Here is a 19,826-nt window from a genome sequence, read left to right as displayed (position 1 = left end):
ACCTCCCACGCAGCACCACCATCCCGCACTAGCTTGGCACTAACAGCAAGCACACAAGAAAGGTAACATGATTCTCAACCATTCAAAGCAGCCCCCAGAGGTAGAAGTAGGCAGGACCTCTGGAGTGTTAAGTGTCCATACTTTTCCTTTATTTAACAGAAACAGTTCCCCTACTTTTGTTAAAAGACAACCATCCCAGGACGGTTAATGCTGGCACTGAGGTGTCTCAGCTGAAGTGGAAGGGGGGGCTTCTCTGGTGCCGTGAATCAGAGGGAGAGGCAGGCAGCTAAACAAGAAACAATCTTTCTTGCCAGGGTGCATGCTGCCTGCAAATGTCTGCAATTGGTTAATCTGCAAATGTAAAGGCTACTTGGAAGCGAGTATTGTATTTAATTGATGAAGTCAACTAAAGACTATCATCATAAATATTTATTCGTTTTGAGAGGTATTGTAAGTGTGTTTCCAACTGAGCTGTGGGGTGCGTGCTTATAATGGGCAGCTATAAAAAAATGTCTTTACTGCGTACTATCTGCATATTACTAAAATCTATATTTTGAAAGCACTTCTTTAATCATAAACCTACACCTTTTAGCACATTTTGTGGCAGCCTATCTTATACTGCATGTAATGCAAGTTTATGGCCACAGGACCTTTTAGCACTAGAAATACAAAAAACATTCCACACTACACCGATGACATGACTCTCCCAGAAGAGGTTTCACAACATAAAATAGTGCATTTCCCACTGCTTATTTTAAGTTGAATATATTTTCTATTTAAGGTGTGTGTTGTTTTATATCCAGTTATCAAGGCAAAACACCAGTAAAATAGTAACAGAATATTTTTTTCTTTTTAGCCACTCCTTTGACCCTACCCCACCCCATTGCACTGGGGATCGCAGTTCCCATACTGTTTCTTTAATACAATTCGACCGCTGGCTCAGTGGTGGGAAGCTAAAGCAACATGAGCTTTCTATTCCCCCTTATAGTGGGGCTTGAGAATATGCAGGTCAGCACTGCATTTTCCTCTCAATGCTGTAGGACCCCAAAACAACTCTCAGTCCACTGGGACTCCAGCTTGTGTCAGCTTTTCTAAGCAGGACCTTCTCTGTGGTAGAGGGCTGTGTCATCTCAGTGCATGTAGTCTCCTGCATGTTGGGTTTATTCCACAATTTCAAATCAGTTTAGTTACGTTTTCAAAACAATACTCTCGTGAATAAATACTGTGGAACACCGAGCCATTTAAAAAGGAAGCAGTTCTCAAAAGATGTACATCACATAGGCAGACAAGCATTGGCAAAACAATAACCAATGCAAAAGCTTTTGGCTTTGCCAATGTCTTAACCACGTAGTACAGCAGAGTGGAGTACAGTGGAATGGAGTGGCATGGTGTAGAGTGGTGTGCAGTGGGACAGAGTAGAGTGGAGTACAGTGGCACTTGTCATAGAGTGAAGTGGAGTAGAGTGACTCAGAGTGGCATTGAGTGAAGTGGTGTAGAGTGCAGTAGCGTAAACTGCAGTGGCGCAAGTGCAGTGGTGCAGCAAAGAGTGCAATGGTCTAGAGCAGAGTAGCACAAAGTGGAGTACAGTGGCACAGAGTGCAGTGGCAGCATTGAGTACAGTGGTGTAAAGCAGAGTGGTGCAGAGAAGAGCTCAGAGGCGTAGAGTGTAGTGGCTTAAAATAGGGTGCTTCAGAGTAGAATGGCGTGGCAGAGTGACGAGGTGTGGTGCAAAGTAGAGTGTAGTGGCACAGAGTAGAGTGCAGTGCCATAGAGTGCAGTGGTGCAGAGTAGAATGCAATGGTGTAGAGTGGAGTGGTGCAGAGACGTAGAATGCAGTGGTGCAGAGAAGAGTTGTGTAGAGTACAGGGACAGAGTAAAGAGGTGTAGAGTGCAGTGGCATAGGGTAGAGTGATACAGAATAGAGTATAGCGGCATAGAGTGTAGTGGCATACAGTGGAGTTATACAGAGTGGAGTAGCGTAGAGTGGCTTATAGTAGAGTAGCGCAGAGTAGAGTGCAGTGGCATGGAGTGGCATAGTGTTGTGGTGCAGAATAGAGCAGTGAAGTAGATTATACTGGAGTGGTGCAGTGGAGTGGTGCACAGTAGATCGGTGTAGAGTGGAGTGACGCAGAGTACAGTGGCATAGAGGGTGGCGGCACAGAGTGCAGTGGTACAGAGTAGAGTGGTCTAGAGTGCAGTGGAGTAGAGCAGTGCAGAGCAGAGTGGTTTAGGCTCGACTGGTGCAAAGTAGTGCAGTGGCACAGAATGGACAAGCATAGAGTGCAGTGGTGTAGAATGAAGTGGTACAGAGTAGAGTGACGTAGAGTGGAGTGGCGTAGAGTGCAGTGATGCACAGTAGAGTGGCGAAGAGCGCAGTGGCACAGAGTGGAAGAGTGCACAGTGAAGTGGAGTAGAGCAGATTAGATTGGCGTAAAGTGGAGTGGTGCAGAGTAGAGTAAAATGGAGTCAAGTGCAGTGGCATAGAGCAGGGTGGTGCAGAATACAGTAGAGTGGCATAGAATAAAATAGATCTGCCTAGACTGGAGTAGATTGCAGTGGTGTAGATACAGTGGTGTAGAGTAGAGTGGCAAGGGGTGCAGTGGTATAGAGTAAAATGGCGTAGAGTGAAATGGCGTAGAGAACTGTGGCATAGTCATGAGACAGTATCCCAGTCTCATAAGTTCAGGAGCCTGGCAAGTATTGGTCGTGGCAGGGCACCAGGGGATGAGCGAAGTCCAAGCGATCAGGGTGCACTCTCCACAACAAAGGTGGAAGTTAAGTTCTGGCAGATGAACAGATCAGCTAGTAAATGTTCAACAAACAGGTTGAGATGTCCAGTATCTGTGCACTCTGCCACTCTCAGTATGCGGATATTGTTGCAATGGCCCAGTGCTTCAAGGTCCTTATTGTTCATGGCTACTGATTTGAGACGACACTCCAACTTCAAGATGTTTAGTAGTCGTAGTGGCACCATCTTCTAGACTGGAAATGTGTTCCTCTGCACTGTCCAGTCATGTACATTGACGGTCTAGCCACTCCCCCATGCGGCAGTTGATGAGGGTGTCAAATCTGCCATCTATCGATTGGAAACCAGCGCGGAGTTCTGCCATAATGGGATCCCTGCTGGAAAGGTTTCCTACGTCAGGAACCCCAGTTGCACCCAACCCCTTCGTAGTCACAGTCTGCAGATCATCCGTGAGTCTTGGTTTTTCAAATGGCAATTTTCACTGTTTGAGGTCGCCATACACCATGGTTAATGGGGAGAAAAGGGGACCACAACTAAACTCTAATGTTGAATTGGGCTGGGCAGGCCCAGTTGGACTTGAGATGTTGTCACCCAGGGGTAGATGGTTGGTATGTTTAGACTGCCAGCTGAGTCCGGATGTGGGACACCCAGGAGTGATACAGCAGAGGTGTAAATGCAGGGCCCGGTGGTGGGATCTCGCTCAATCAGTCTGTGAGCGATCAGCACTTCAGCTGAGTGAGGAAATGGCAGGTGTGAGCTAGGCCACAGCGATTATTTGATGCAGTGGATGCTAACAAGGTGTCCACATAGTCGATGGTAGGCCACGGGGTACAGTGGTTCAGCAGGGCAGCCGGCATAGGATAAAGCGCCTGCAGGGTGAAGCGCTTACTAGGTGATGGCGCAGGCCACTGGATCTCTGGGATTATGGACATAGCAGAGGTGGCGACCCCACCCCCATAGCCCCAGCAGGTGAGATGCTGCTGTGTGTAATCACGGAATGCCCTTCTGAGCATGGAAAGAGTTGCAGGGATGAGATGGCACCAGCGAGCAAGGCACAGCAGGAGCAAGGTTGACTGAGGCCCCCACCAAGAGTGCATTACCAGAGTCTTTGGTGGTGGAAGGGAACCAGGGTACGCCGCAGGCCGTGCCAGTTGTCCTCGGGAACATTGCAGCAATGTCTGGATTGGACTGCATGGCTGCAAAGCCTCTCCGTGCGTCTCTGGCCCTGCGCATTCACCAGGCAGCAGGAAGTGCTGGAGTCTCCAATCATGATGCGGCAAACTGGGCAGCCTGGTCTCGAATCTCAGGCTCACCTGTGGCTTTTATCGCCTCAGGGTCTCTGAGGTGAGGCTGGGCTGCCCGCCACTGAGTTCAGACGGGAGTCACTGGACCACATGCTTACTCCAAAACTCTGATCATCTGGCCATCAATGGTTGTGAAAGGGTATGAGGTGCCCCAGATCGTCAGGAATGGAGGAGTTGCAGGCCCATTCTGGGGCTTACAGGTTTGGGTGCACCAGAGCTTTACTGCTGTGCGGCCATCTTGTTCGCCAGCTAGGCCCCATACTCTGAGCTGGCTAGGTCAGAGTCTTACACTGTGCCCCAGCTGAAGGATTTTTGTAAAGATTTTCAAGTGTCTCTACCAGGGGCTTTACCTGGAAGGTGGAGCTGCAGAAGGGTTTGAGCCAGGTAGGAGGAGATGACAACCCAGGGAAGGAACAAGAACTTTCTGAGGAGGAAGACCTGATTCTGGAAACCAATCTGGATTTAGAACTACCTGTAGAGGGGCAAAGGTAGTGGTTCCTAGAGCAGGGAGCAGTATATCCTCCGAAAACCTATCCCTAAAGGAGCTGGCAGACAGGAGGGAGGAAAGAAAGCACCCTTTGGAGCTTACAAAGTCAAAACTGGCTCTTGAGGAGACAAAATTGACCCATGACCTCAATTTGAAGGAGCTGGACATAAGAGCAGTGAAAATAGGATCAAGCAACTGTAATGTTGGCAGAATATCTGCAGTGCCCACTGGTGAGTGAACAGTCCAGATACCCAAGGATTTGGTGCCCAGTTATGTGGTGGAGGATGACAGAGACAAGTGGTTTGCAGTCTATGAAGTAGCTCTGAGAGTGCACAAGGTCCCAGAGGAGTCCTGGGGTGGGTGTTTGTGGAGGTACATGCCCACAGTAGGGAGGGATATACTTTTCACATTACAGGTGGGGGACAAGATACACTACACTGCTATGAAGACCATACTAGTCAACAAGTTTGGGGTGACACCTGAGAAATACCGACTGAGGTTCCGACCCAGTCACAAGATTGCACCACAGACGTGGGTGGATTTCTTAGATTATGCTAGCAAGGCACCGAAGGGATGGGTGAGGGGCAGCAAGGTTCACGATTATAAAGGGCTGAACAACTTATTTTTAACAGAGCACATGCTTAATACTTGTTTTCCAGAGCTGTGCCAACCCCTGGTTGATAGCAAGCTTACCGACTCCAGGAAGCCTGCTGAGGAGGCGGACATCGGCATCAGCGCCAGAGTGTCAAAGAAGGTGCTCGGGGGTGGGACTCCCAAAAGGCAGGTCAAGGTTCCCATCAGAAGAAAGAGGGGGAATTTAAAAAAGAGCGAGTTCTCTAACGGTCCCCAAAACAACCCACAAGGGAAAGGGTCCGGTTCTCATTCCATATCTGGCCACCAGAAGAAAAGCTACCCTGACAAAAGTCAGCAGCCCAAAACTCCCAAGTGCTATGATTGCTGAGAGTATGGACACTACAAAGGGGATACCAAGTGTCCAAAAAGAGCACAACCTCCCACTGGAGGAAGAGTCCCAGGTGTGGTGAGTATAGTGCTGGGGAAGGAGTTTGTCCCAGTTAAGGGGGGGGTGCCTTAGTGAGGTTACCCTGGTGTCCCTGGGTGACAGTGAGATGGTTCCTGAGATCCATGTGCCCTCTAATGCTACAAAGTATAGGCAATAAGTCACCATCAATTGGGAATGGTGCTGAGGCTCCGAAGGACACAGGTGCATCACTATGCTAAGGAGTCAGCTGGTGTCCCCAAAGCAGGTGATACTCAATGCATTCCACCAAATTGTGGTGGCTGACACCAGAAAAAGTCACTACCTAGTGGTTCTTGTTCCATTTGAGTGAGAGGAGGTGAGATTAAGATCTTCTGAAAGTTGCAGTGAACCCGGTCTTGCTTGTGGACTGTTTGCTTGCTAATGACCTTGAGCACACTACCTGAAAGGAAGTGGAGCGTAAGGCTCATGTGGGGATATTGGGTTACCGGAATGGATCTGAGCCACAACAAGGTCCATGGCTGCCCAGGATGGGAGTCAAAAAGGGCTGGTGCCAGGAAAATGGCCCAGACAGCTGCTAAGAAGGGGAAAGGCAGAGGGCAAGGGAAACCATCCCCTGAATGTCTCCCAGTTGAGGTGCAAGGGACACCTGTGGTGGCTGAAACAGAGCCTACTAAGGAGGACATTGCTTCCCATGGTGACCTGCCAGAGCTTTCTGGATGGTGTGTAGAAAGAGAACCTACCAAGGAGGAGTTCTGTAGGTCACAGAGGGAGTGTCCAACCATTGAGGGCATGAGGCAACAGGATGAAGCGCAAGCAGCAGGTGATGCCTCTGGTAGTCATCACATTTACTGAGAGGACAACCTCCTCTACAGTGAGCCTAATGCTCCTGTGCATGGGACAACAAGGGCCCGCTGGTCCCCAATGCTACAGGGCCTTCCTACTGTAGCTACCACACGTACTTTCTTTAGGAGATCTCCTGGGCCAAGACAGGACCTTTGCCAGGCGTGCCACCCACTTTTATTGGCCCAGGATCAAGAATGCCTGATACATTCTGAAGGACTTGTGTGACCTGCCATGCCAGTGAGAATACAAGGCAGAGGTTTAAAGCTCACCTTAATCCTCTGGCTGTCATTATCACACTCTGAGACGGTGGGCATCAACATTGTAGGGCCTACAGATCCCCAGACTGCTTCAGGCAACAGGTTTATCCTGGTGGATCATGCCACTAGGTAGCCAGAGGCAATCCCATTGAGCACCACGTCTGCACCTGCAGTGGCAAAGGCTCTGATGGGGATTATAACCCAAGTGGGTTTACCCAAGGAAGTGGTGTTTGCCAGGGGCACCAATTCCATGTCTGCCTATATACAGTCAATGTGGAAGGGGTGTGGGGTAACCTACAAGTTCTCCTCCCTTTACCATCCACAAACAAATGTGCTTCAAGGGCATGATTGGAGGCCTGCCTGAAGCCTTGAGGAAAATGTGGAATATCCTCTTTCCGTTCCTCTGCTTGCATAGAGAGGGGTGCCAAAGAAAGGAGTAGGCTTCAGCCCCTTTGAGCTTCTGTGTGGGCATCTAGTCAGAGGACCTCTGAGGTTGGTCAAGGAAGGATGGGAGCAGGTTCCCAGGAAAATTCCCCAGGATAGAGAAAGCTACATGTTGGACTTCAGAAGCCAAATGGCTGAGTTGCGGAAGCAATCTTCAGACAACTTAGAAGCCAGTCAGGCTGCGATGAAAGAGTGGTATGGCCAAATATCTACCACTGTGGAATTACAACCTATGTAGAAAGTGAGGGTTATTGAACCTGTGGAGCCCAGGGCCCTCCAGGATCATTGGACTGGGCCTTATGAGGTGATTGAGAGAAAGGGGGAGGCCACCTACCTGGTGGACCTCAAGACCCCCAGGCGACCCCTCTGGGTACTGCATGTCAATCGACCCAAAGCCCACTTCATGAGGTCTGAGTTCATCATGCTATTAGTGACATATGGAGATTGGGAAGAAGAGAGTGAACTTCTCCCTGACCTCTTGGCCTCCAAGGAGAAAGTTGGATCTGTGGAGGGAGTAATTGTTTACCCCAGCCTGACTTCTGAACAGCAAACAGACTGCCCCCAAGTGTGGGACAGTACTCCTCTCTGTTCTTCCTAATTCCTGGGACTACCGACCTGTGTATCCAGGATGTGGACATAAAAGCGAACTTCCCTGTCAAGAATAAGTCTTACAGGTTGTCTGATAAGGTGAGGGCCAGCATTAAGGAAGACGTTTCCAAGATGCTAGAGTTTAAGAGATAAAACCCTCCAGTAGCCCCTGTCCAGTCTGGTGATACTGGTACCAAAAGCTGCTCCACTGGGCTCTCCACTTGGGGACTATAGAGGGCTCAAGTCAGTCACCAAAACTGATGCTCATCCCATCCCCCAGGCCGATGAGCTGATTGAACAGTTAGGGGCTGCCCGTAATTAAGTACCTTTGATCTTAATCTGGGTACTGGTAGATCACCCTATCAGACGGAGCCAAGGAGAAGTCATCCTCCTCTACTCCAAAGGGCCACTATCAGTTCAGAGTGATGCCCTTTGGACTCCAAAATGCCCCTGCCACTGTCCAGAGATTGGTGATCCAGGTATTTGCTGCTATGAGGCCTGCCTTCAATGCTGCCTATCTGGATGACTTAGATGTCTTCAGTAGCAGCTGGAAGGACCACCTTTGTCACATCCAGGAAGTGCTTCAGGCTCTGCAATAGGTAGGCCTGACTTTCAAGGAAAGTATGTGCCAGATAGGGCAGGTGTCTGGGGTGTACTTGGGACATCTGGTGAGTAGGGGGAAGTGCAGCCCCTCCATGCCAAGATAGAAACCACCATGGCCTGGGAAACCCCCAAAAACCCAGATTGAAGTCAGAGCATTCTTGGGCCTCACTGGGTACGATAGAGTGATTGTCAAGGAATAGGGCACCATTGATGCCCTCCTGACTGGACTGACTTTGAAAAGGCAGCCCAGGAATGTGATTTGGACAGAGCCATGACAAACTGCATTAGAATCCAGTAAGCAGGCCATGTGAACAGCTCCTGTGCTCAAGGCCCCTGACTTCTCCAAGGAGTTTATCATTCAGACGGATGCCTCAGAACATGGCATACGGGCAGCACTTCCACAGCTTAATGAAGAAGGCCTAGACCAACCTGTAGCTTTTATCTCCACAAGGTTACTCCCCAGGGAACAAATATGGAGTGCTATAGAAAGAGGAGCTTTTACTGTGGTCTGGGCACTGATGACACTGAGACCAAACATGTTTGGTACTCACTTCCTTATTCAGACTGACCACAGGCCCCTCAGGTGGCTCATGCAAATGAGAGGTGAGAATCCAAAACTGTTGAGGTGGTCCATCTCCCTACAGGGTATGGAGTTGATGGTGAAACACAGACCAGGGGTAGACCACCACAATGCTGACAGTCTATCCAAGTGTTTCTGCCTTATTTATAAGAACTCCCTAGAGGTTGTGTAGATCTCCCGACTTTCGGCTGGGGGATGGGGCATGTGTTAGACCAGACTTTTTGCCTTTTATGTCCTGTTTTTGATGATTCATTTTGTTGACCTTAGGACTATGGGTACTTTACCACTGCTAGCCAATGCTAACATGCATGTGCTTCTCCCATAAACATGGTAACATTGGTCTATACACAATCAACATATTTTAGTTTACTTGTGAGCCTCTTGTAAAGTAGTATACCATATACCCAGGGACTGTAGCTTGAATGCTCCTAGTGGGCCTACAGCACTGATTATGCTTCGCACACAAGTAGCCTTTCAAACCTGTCTCAGGGCCGTCACTGCAGAGCCTGTGCATGCAGTTTCACTGCCACTTTGACTTGACATTTAAAACCCTTTGCCAAGCCTTGACATCCTCTTTTATTACATGTCACCTCTGAGGTGGGCCCTGGGTAGCTCATAAGGTTGGGGGCTGCTTAAGTAAGTTTTGCATGTCCTGGTACTGAAAAACACCTACATTTGTTCTTCACTACTGTGAGGCCTACTTCTCTCATAGGTTAACATTGGACATTCCTTAATATACTTTTAAGCTGTAATTCCTGATTAGAATGAAGTAGCTGTTTCATGTTTTATATCTGTGGAATAATAACACCACTTTTAGAAAGTGGATATTTCTCTGCTCTTGTAGCTAAGTGTGCCTCCTGCAACCTGTCTCCAATACACATCTGGGGTGGGTGAAAGCTACACTTGGTGCATACCCTCTATACAGCCACAAACACAGGAAGGTTAGGTGTGTCTGAGCACTCGTCAGCATACTGATGGCTCTTCCTGGGCAGGAAGGGCGGGAGGAGCTGACACCTGAATAGACAGTGACTGTCCCCACACATAAGGGCTTATTAGCCCTACTGATAGTCTGGAGCCAGGGCTGGGAAAAAGGGCGTCTGTGCAATTTAAGGACCCTTCTTTGAAGTTATCCCCACTTTTAAGGCACAATGGAGTTTAAGTACCAGGTCTTTGATCCCATCAAATCAGACACTTCTGGACCTACAACTGGACTTTGTCAGAAGAACTGCTGTGCTATGACTCTGCTGGACTGCTGCTCCTCCTATGTGAACAAGAGACGGATGATTGAGGAAAAGGACAAGTCCTCAAATAAAATACTACTGCAACTAAGCTGGAGTATGCAGAGATGGGGTGAATGCAATACAGTGTGATGGCAACATCAACATAACCAGACATGTCAAAGCAACACTACCCCTGATGCAATATAGCCAGACGTGCCAACGCAACAACTACTGATGCAATATAGCCAGACATGCTGCTGGAGCACTAATCCCTTATCCAATATAGGCAAACATTCAGTTGGTAGTGCTACGACTGCAACAACAAAGCCAGACAAGCCACCACAACTCTATCCTGATGCAATACAGGCAGACATGTCACTGCAGCAATATCCTTGATGCAATATAGCCACACATGCCACTGCAACACTACCCACATGCAAAGGTTTTGTACTCTTTTTTGGATACTTAAGCCAAAGTTGTTGAAATAGTTTGTGAATAGCATTTTTATATTTTTATACAGCATGTACTCGACCCAAAGGTATTACAGCTCTTTACATGAGCACTGGTAACATTGCAGAAGGACACTTTTAAGGCAGGAGAGAATAAGGGCCCGATTTATATATTGGTGGAGAGGGTATTCTGTTGCAACAGAGTTCCCTCCCTGCCGATATAGAGGTCTGCCCACGCCTGCTCTAGGGAGGTGCGACTGGTGTCCCCTTACCGGCCACTGTCTTTGGAGGGGAGCTGTGTTTTCAAATATATTATAGATTTAAAAGCACCTGCTGCAGTAATCCTCACCTCCAGCAACTTTAAGGCAACTGTAAAAATGTCAAGGTAGACCTGGTGAATAATGGAGCTGCTAGACAGAGCTGAGAGTTTTGTCTAGTGAAACTTTTGACTCATCATAAATTGACACCGAGGGTTAACATGCCTGCTGCAAAGCACTCGTACCATGCAGATCACAAAAGGGCATATAATGTAAACAGATCAGTGGGTTACCAAATTGTTGCAGATATTCTTTTGTTAAAAATCCTAACAAGCAATATGCAAATTGGAAGGTATAGGTCGGAACGGTGTGATTTTTCCCCAAAGTCTTTCATTATCCTAATGTCGCAAAAAAGGGTTAATTTTGGTGGAAATCAATTCTTATTAGTAAAGACAACCCCCAAACACTGTGGCACATTTTAATTTCTGAGTTTGTGATTCTCCTGATCAAGCACTCAAACTATACTGCCTACTGGATGGTTGACATGACTCCAACACCTTGTAGTTCTCTGTCGTATGTAACATTTACCGGAGACTGATATACCATGTATGATGAATTGTCTCTGTGTAATGTGTGTAATGTACTTTGACACCCTACAATGGTAGGAGTGGCGCCATAAAACAAATGGGATGCATGTAAGAGAGCCTTTATGGAGACCTGAGGGGCACTGTTAAAGGGTGGTAGTGACTGAATCCGTGGAGGAAATCATAGGGGTGCCAACAAAAATTGTTTCTTGGGGCATCACCATCGCTAAAGCCGGCTCTCATGAACGTCAGTTCACCAAAATGCCAGGGATAGTGGAAGTGACATCACACACCCATTAACCTTAATTTTCACTCACACATATGCTTACATATACACAGACACTTACAAACACTCTCTCACCTAAACACACACTCACCTGCAACACGCACACAACATACATTTAAAAGCATTTTTTTACTTACCTCAGTTGCTAGGGAAAGTCAAGTTCCAGTTAATTGTAATCCATTTTGTATTACACTAATAATGAACAATGATGCATTATTCACTATTAGTGGGCTGATAACATTGAGAGAAAACAGGGTTGAGCTGCAACTGACATTCATAGAAGATGCCAATGTGTACCTGGAACTGATTTTGCAACCTCTGAGGTCAGGGGTCACAAAGGCAGTGCCAGGAGTTACAAGGGGCAAGCCATGGGTTGCAGCTCTGACCCCTGGCAACCCCTGAATTACATTATGCCAGCCCTGGATTCGCCTGCCGCATTTATATGTGGGCGGACCTTAGGGTTAATCATGGCAGAGACTACTCTCTCTCTGTCGTCATTAATCCCCGCCGATGGTCCTGGGAAGTTAGGGCTATCAGAGAAATGGCTACATGTTTGCCCACCCAATTTAGATGGGCAGACATGTAGTTATTTTTTTATTGTGCCTCACCGCCAGGAGGAACAATACAAACATTATAATGCTCCCCCTGCCATGGAAGAAGCCTCCCATGGCGATGGAAACATTACTTTTTTTCTTTTCAAAAAGAAAATCCCGTTTCAGGATTTTGTGTTTGAAAAGAAGAAAAGAATATGAGAATTCTGTTTGTTAAGTCCTTCCAAAGCAACCCTGTAACAAACATTTAAAATGCATTGACAGGAACCTACACAATGGAGGTTCCTGCCAATGCCTTTATAAACGACCGCCAGGTAAGGGGTCATTATTAAACATGGAGGGCAGAGTAATCCCAGCCTGGCAGACAATGTCCTCGACCAGGTGAAGGGAGAATACTACCTTCACCAGATTCGAACCTGGTCAGGGCCGGACTGGGAATGCAAAGCAGCCCTGGCAACCTTGTCAGACCAGTACCCTGAAGGGGGGTGGGGTAAGAGGGGCAAGAGTGAATGAAGAACTACTGCTTTTGTTACTGGGGGTAGATATTGCAGCAAAGCCGGCTTCCACTGCTGGAAAACCGGCCCCATCCTTCTAGCCTCCAGGGGAAACGTCCGATGTCCGCTAGGGCCAGTCCAGCCCTGAACCTGGTTCCCCAGTTCGCAGTTTACGTCACATCCTCTTCATCTTAATCTCCCAACACGTGGCTCTGTTGCTTCAAATGTGAGAAACAATAAAGGATGCGCCCGCTTGGCTGAACAGCACTTAGCATGTCCTTGAAAGGAAACACTTGATGGGATCAGCAATGTTGTTCTGCTCCATGAACCATGTGTGCTCAGGAGCCAGTGCAATCTAGAAGACGAAGCAGAGGGTGGGACCGGAAGGTCTGTGAGAATGGCTGTCGATGTGCAGCGAAGGGGAGGGAGGGAGGGAGAGGGGGGGGGGGGGGGGGGAAAGAGAGAGAGAGAGAGAGAGAGAGAGAGAGAGAGAGAGAGAGAGAGAGAGAGAGAGAGAGAGAGAGAGAGAGAGAGAGAGAGGGAGAGAGGGAGAGAGAGAGAGAGAGAGAGAGAGATGCATAATAGGTAACAGTAATACCAACCTAAATGGCCGCTCTCTGAAAACCTACAGCCTACAGTATACCCAGCTCTTCTAGTGCGTTTGCCTGAGCACAAAAGTGCATTGCCAAAAGTGCCCCATATTTATTAAGCACCAGGTGCAAATACATGAAAAACTGAGCATGAAAATGCTGCCACGTGTCGAATTACCTTAATACTGGCGTACATCTCTGCCGCTTTCTCTCGGTCGTTGTTGTTAAATTGGTAGGCGAACTCGGTCTCCACTAATCCAGGTGAGATACTCTGGGAAAAGGAAATGCAGAAAAAAATAATCATTCATTTAAAGCGCGCAAAACCCTACCCGAGGGAAGGGGGGCGATGTACAGAACGTGAAATTTAGTACACAACGTGATGAGGTAAACACAGAAAACGGAGACCCTAAGATAGAAGAACAAAACGTATATACATTTACCACTTTGCTCTAGGGGCAAAGGAATGTGAGGACGTTAAGTATCAGTTGTGCAGCAGCATCTCCTAGGTATGCGAGGGCACACTGCACCCCAATTATGGATGTCATTTAACTACTCAGGCGCTGTGCTGTGGGCACATTTTTTCCTTCTTTGCGTTATGGCCATGACCCACTTATTACACCACTCTCCATGTAGCGTGACAGAGGGTTCAATTCAGGTAGGATGAGGAAAGAATTGTCCGAACAGCAAAGTTTTCAGTTCCCTCTTGATCTGCAGAGGTCTAGGAACCAGGAGCCTGCCTCTATTCTAACAGCGCCCTGGGCAACACTAAATATGGCACACCTTCTAAGCCTCCTCCTCCATCCCTTCCCCACCTGTCCCTTCTATTGGTGATTCTAGTGGGAGGGGGAGGGCGGGGGTCACTTCTGTGCTTACAGGTCACCTTCTGGCGGAATACCTCAGAGCAATGAAGACACATTTACCCGTTATCCCCTTACCTCAATCACCTATTCAGTTACCTCACTGGGGGTAAGAGTCTATGAAATGGGGCAAGTGGGAGAAGGAAGGGGGAGTGGGAGAAAGGGAATCGGAAGAAGACTAAGAAAAATAAAGAAAAATAAAGAAAAACAGGTTTTATAGACTGCTTGGACTAATGAACTGATCCTTCAGCCTGAATACAAATCATTATTCAATGCAACTCGCGAGGTCAGCTACCTGTAGGCCCCCCTAAATCTAGGTGCCACGTGCCAGGGCCCAGTTCGCCCATGCCAAAGCCGGCCCTCTGCTATGAACATCCATCTATCTATGAACACACATTGCAAGGACTCGTTTGCTTGCCTTTTCTTTGAGATGTTTCTCGATTTCAAGCCAGGATAAAAACTGACTGAGTGGTTCCTCTAGTGCTTAATTTGTGAAGGAATAAATGCCGGGGCATAAGTTAGCTCAGCAGCCTGCTGCCAGTGCCAAGTACCAAAGCTGTGTACTCTTGATTCCACCTCATGCCTCTTTAATCCGCCAGCTGAAACTCTGCCTTTTCATCTCGTTCCTTTTTATATCTCTTTCTCCTTCTGTGTCTTGCTCCGCCTTAAAGATTGTTGAGAAAAACAAGTGCTCATGCCCAAAAATAACTGTTGGAGGGCCCCACCTGCGACCACTGGCTTAAATTAAGTACTGTGTTCTCCCATCACACACAACAGATTGTGAAGGCTGCTCTTTTCTTCAAAGGGGTGGTCTTGAACATAATGGAGTGAATCTTGAATAACGTGTGTCTGTAGAGAAGTGAGGGTGATACAGTCAACTCAGTGTGGAAGTGAGATAGACACATAGCCTCAGAAAGTTTATTTCAAACTATTGTTTTCAGAGTGGACAGTCAGGCATTAGGCAGGACTGGCATTGTGGCATTTCTTCTAGTGAATGTGAGAAAAGACAAGGGCTTATCACTAACATAAGGACCCCCTTACAGGGGCAAGACCCCGAGATGGTTTTCCTCCTTTAACGCCAACAGAAACCTCAGGATGCAAATCAGCAATTACACCTCAAGCTCAACACAGATGGCATGCAGTGTACCCTCAGGGCTAAATCCTAATCCTAAAACTGCCTACTTTATTTGTGGATTCCCTAAACCAGATCATGAAGCACTCTAGGTCACTGCGCACCGGTTTGTCGATGACACAAAACTGTATCTTAAAACATCAACTCTAGAAGATATCTCAATCCTAAGTATCAAGCCTGGACACTAAGAATGCCTGTTGAGTGTCCTTCTAGATTGCCTGAGGGAACGTGGACTCCTTCCAGGAGCCACAGTACCACTGTGAATAGGATGAAATACATGAGAGGTGACAAGTGTCTCTTTTAGAGTGTGTCATTGTGGTGGAAAACCACACAAAAAGGAGCCCCTACTTTGGCAATCTTAGTAAACTTTGTTTGAAGTTGAAGCTAGCATTAATGAAAACAGCAAGGCACCAAATTGTTCCTGAACACAAGGGAGGAGAAAAGAGCGAAGCAGAACAAGCAGAGCCAAGGAATAGCCCATGAAGAAAATGATCCAGGCTGCTGAATGGAAAATGAGGAAAAAATTGATATTAAATGAGTGATGGGTGCAATGAAAATTCAGAGAACGAAATGCGCAATACATCGTGTCTTTTCAAGATCTCTCTTAAATATGCTTGACACAGGAACTGACAACAGAAGAAGAAACTCTGCAACCTCTTAGACTGGAATACTGCAGTAACTTCCAATTGACTGGCCGCTCTTTTGGGAAAAGTGTGTTATGAAGCTTACTGCACCACCCCTTCCCCATTGAAAATTGACAGTATTAATTCCACATCAAAAGCCAGAGTTTGACCATGTGACATTTTGAAACACTGCAGCCACCATCCATGCTCATTCACCTTGTTTGCAGAAGCTGTGGAGCAGATCTGTCATCAAGGGACCTTCGTGTCTGACTGGACATGGCATTTGAAACATGCTTATGCGAAGCACAAAATAAATTCATTCTTTTCTGAATCTACACCACCTTAGAGGAGTTCTAAGTACCGTCTTCCTCACCAATAAGCCACTAATAAACTGCCTTTCCCACATGCAACCTAGGATGCCAGAAACATTCCGCCTCCCAAACCCCCAGAAAACCAAATTCCTCCTCCTATCTACTTCTATCAATAACGTTAGACTCATTGTACCTGAATTGCATTTCCCTCTACCACACAACCAAATCATGATGGTTTGCATTAGACTCAATCCTCACACTCATCTTGCACATCAAGCAGCCGTGTTTCCTCTACATACCCTGAAGAAAATCCACCCCCTCATCCACAACATCTTAGAATAGCAGTACACTTATTATCCATACTGGACATTGGCAATGGCAGCCTAGCCAGTGCACTCATGCGCTTTGTAGCCCCACTCAAAGATGTAATCCACTCAGCAGTTAGACGTATACACTGCAAGTAAGTACAACTATACCTTGAGGCACTCTTCACCTTTTTAAGTGCTGTAATAAGATTTTTCCTGGAAAGATCAAATTTCAGAACTTCCATTGCCTGTACACATTACTCAGTGGTTGCCACTTTGGCATAGAACTCTCTAGGCCATGATCTAAGAAAATACAACTATTCACATTTTTCAGGAAACACCTCAATGCACATCTATCCAAACAATTCCTCTATTAGTACCAGCCTGTATGACACTAATCCACATCCAAGGACATTAATCCAACTTTGGGAAAACTGCTCTCTCACATCAGCTATCATGTTTCCTGTTTATAATCTCTACAATCCTACCTCTATGTAATTACTATTATTCTTTGCATGGTTTCATGTAAAGTGTCCCAATACAAAGCTTGCTCAAGGCGCACTATAAAACATTCCAATAAATAAATAGGTAAGCATTTTGTTATGTCATGTCATGTGAAGTTGTAGAGCGTGACTAACCACCCTGAGGGTATCCAGGAGCTGAGTAGGACAGGTCTGAGGGGGGAGGAGAAGATCATGCCTGTTTTGTCCGGAAGAGCCGTTCCTTGAGGCTCCTTTGGAAGTCCATGAAGGCGGGGGAGGCTCCGAGGTGTTGCAGGCAGTTGTTCCAGGTCTTGGCTGTGAGGTTTGAGAGTGAGCATTCTCCACTTCTGGCCTTGATGTGTGGGAGGTGTGCTCTTATCTGGGATGCAGATTGAAGGTGTCTGGTGGGTTAGTAGAAGTTGAGGGGGTAGTTGAGGTATGCTGGGCCGGTGTTGTGGAGAACTTTTGTAAGCGTGGGTGAGTAGCTTGAACCTATATCTTTCCTGGACTGTAAGCCAGTAGAGATCGATGAGGTGTAGAGAGGTGTGGTTATTTCGGGGAATGTTCAGGACGCGTCTGGCAGCAGCGTTCTGGGTTGTTTGGAGTCGGTGTAGAACATGGGCTGGGATTCCAAAGTAGAGGCCGTTTCAGTAGTCAAGTCTACTTGTGATAAGAGCTTGGTTAACTATTTCTCTGGTATTAAGTGGGATCCACTTGAAAATCTTACGTAGCATTTGCAGGATGTGGCAGCATGATGGGTCAAATGCGTTGGTCTGTCTGCTCATGGAGAGATTGGTGTCCAGGATGATCCCAAGTTTCCTGGCATGGTCCGTAGGGGTGGGTGGTGGGCAAAGTTTGGAGGGTTCCCATGGGGGAGTGGTAGTTGTCAAATATAGTGAAAAAATAAGATAAGGGTTATGTCTGTGTAGAGATGGAGGCAGTTGTTTTTCATCCAAGCAGCGACATTGCTCATGCAGAAGTTTGCTTTGGCGATGATGGTTCAATCGGTAAGCGAGAGGATGACTGTCACCTGCGTAGGATACTAAGTTGATGCTGGAGGCTATGATGATGCCTGCGAGGGGTGTCATGTATATGTCGAAGAGTGTTGGGCTGAGTCACCTTCCTTGAGGGACTCCGCAGAGGAGTTTCTTGGGTTCTGAGGTGTATGTGTAGGGGGGGGAGGGAGTCTAACTAGTTGAGTTCAGTCTGTGAGGAAGGAGGATATCCACTTGAGGGCTGGTCCACAGATATCCAAGTGCTGAAGCTTTCTGATGAGTGAGTTGTGGAAGACCATATTGAAAACTGCATACAGGTCAAGGAGGATGAGTGAGGCTGTTTCTCCTCGGTTGAGGATGCTTCTGATATCATTGGTGGCTGCAATGAGGGCTGTTTCTGTGCTGTGGTTGGAGCAAAAGCCATATTAAGTGCTGTCTAGGAATTGATAGAGTTCGAGGTGGTCTGTGAGCTGCATATTGATGGCTTTCTCCATAACTTCAGCTGGAAAAGGCAGGATCGAGATGGGTCTGTAGCTACTGAGGTTGTTGGGATCCGCTGTTGGTTTCTTCAATAGGGCGTTGACTTCTGCATTTTTCCAGCAAAACAGGAAAGTGGCGGTGGGTATGGAAGTGTTGATGATGGAGGTGAGCGCGGGGGAGATGATAATTCTCCAAGGGTGTATATGAAGTGGGGCCATTGGTCTGAGGGTGCTCCTCAGTGGATGGTATTCATCAGGGCGGTGGTGCCACTTCACTGTACTCCGTTCCACTCTGCGGCAACGTATCCCACTCCATTGTATCACACTGTACCACACTCTAGTGTTCTCACCTCAGTTCACTGTACAACACTCATTCAAGAGGGGCTTCCAGTTGCTTAGTTGCTGTTTGGCAATAAGGAAGGTATCCTGCTGGGCATTCGTTTCACTATGCTGTAGGTCGAATGTGTTGTAGATCTTGGCAATCTTCTGTTTGTAATGACCTCTCAAGCTTCTTCAGAGTGCTTGGGATGGGATGATGATGTTGGCAGCTGTGGGGTTGGAGAACTCCTTGACGATGATGAAGAGTTTTTTGGCGTTGTTGGGGCTTGAATCAATTCTGATAATTAGGGCCATTTTCTTTGCATTTTGTAGTTGGTAGTGGTTGAAGGCGGCTTTGTATATGGCTCTTGCAGTGGTGTTTTTGTTGAGTCTCCATTTTCTCTGAAGTTGCTTGTAGTGGCACTTAGACTCCCTGAGGTTGTTTGTGTACCAGCTGGGTCGTTTGTTGTTTTTGGAGATCTTGTTTCTGGTGGGAGTGGAGACAGCCATTTATTGAACAGCTTGGTGTCAACAGCAATGCTCCCTGTGTTTTTGGGTGGGCATTCCTGTAGGGTCTTGGTCCAGTTTTTTGGGGGAATATTTTGCTCCAGTGTCTTGATGGTGATTTGGGTTTTTCTGTTGGGGTGGCTTGGTGGGTGGGTTTCCTGAAATGTATGATGTGGTTGTTGGACTATGTAAGCAGGGTCGTATGGGTCATGGTGATCCTGTGGTTGGAGGAGAAAATAGGGTCGAGAGTACGGCCTGCTGTGTGGGTTGGTCCTTGGATGAGCTAGGTGAGTCTGAGGTTGCTGAGGCAGTCGAGGAGGGCTGGTGGGTTAGGGTCTGTGGTGTCTTCAAGATGGAAATTGAGGTCCCCAGGGAGGATGTAGTTAGTTGATCTGATGCAGAGGGGAGCGATGAAGTCTATGATGTGGTTGCAGAATTCCCCTCAGTGGCCCCGGAGGCGGTAGACGAGAGTACCCTTCAAGTTGGCATTGTAGTCCGTTTGTATTTTGAAGTTGAGGTGTTCCATGATGTTGG

The 19,826-nt window shown here is 47.4% G+C and overlaps 1 protein-coding gene across 1 annotated transcript in view; it reads right to left on the bottom strand.

Annotated features, from left to right (window-relative positions):
* DHRS11 (dehydrogenase/reductase 11) overlaps positions 1–19,826 on the bottom strand; it is a 352,716-nt gene that overhangs the window by 25,032 nt on the left and 307,858 nt on the right. Inside the window, exon 5 of the mRNA XM_069226557.1 lies at positions 13,462–13,554. Within this exon, the coding sequence (XP_069082658.1) occupies positions 13,462–13,554 (93 nt within the window). The remainder of the gene's footprint in view (positions 1–13,461; positions 13,555–19,826) is intronic.

The sequence above is a fragment of the Pleurodeles waltl genome, chromosome 3_2 (assembly GCF_031143425.1).
Source record: "Pleurodeles waltl isolate 20211129_DDA chromosome 3_2, aPleWal1.hap1.20221129, whole genome shotgun sequence".
Classification (NCBI taxonomy): Eukaryota; Metazoa; Chordata; class Amphibia; order Caudata; family Salamandridae; genus Pleurodeles; species Pleurodeles waltl.
The sequence above is the reverse complement of the archived record's forward strand: the minus strand, read 5'-3'. Positions and strand labels throughout refer to the sequence as shown.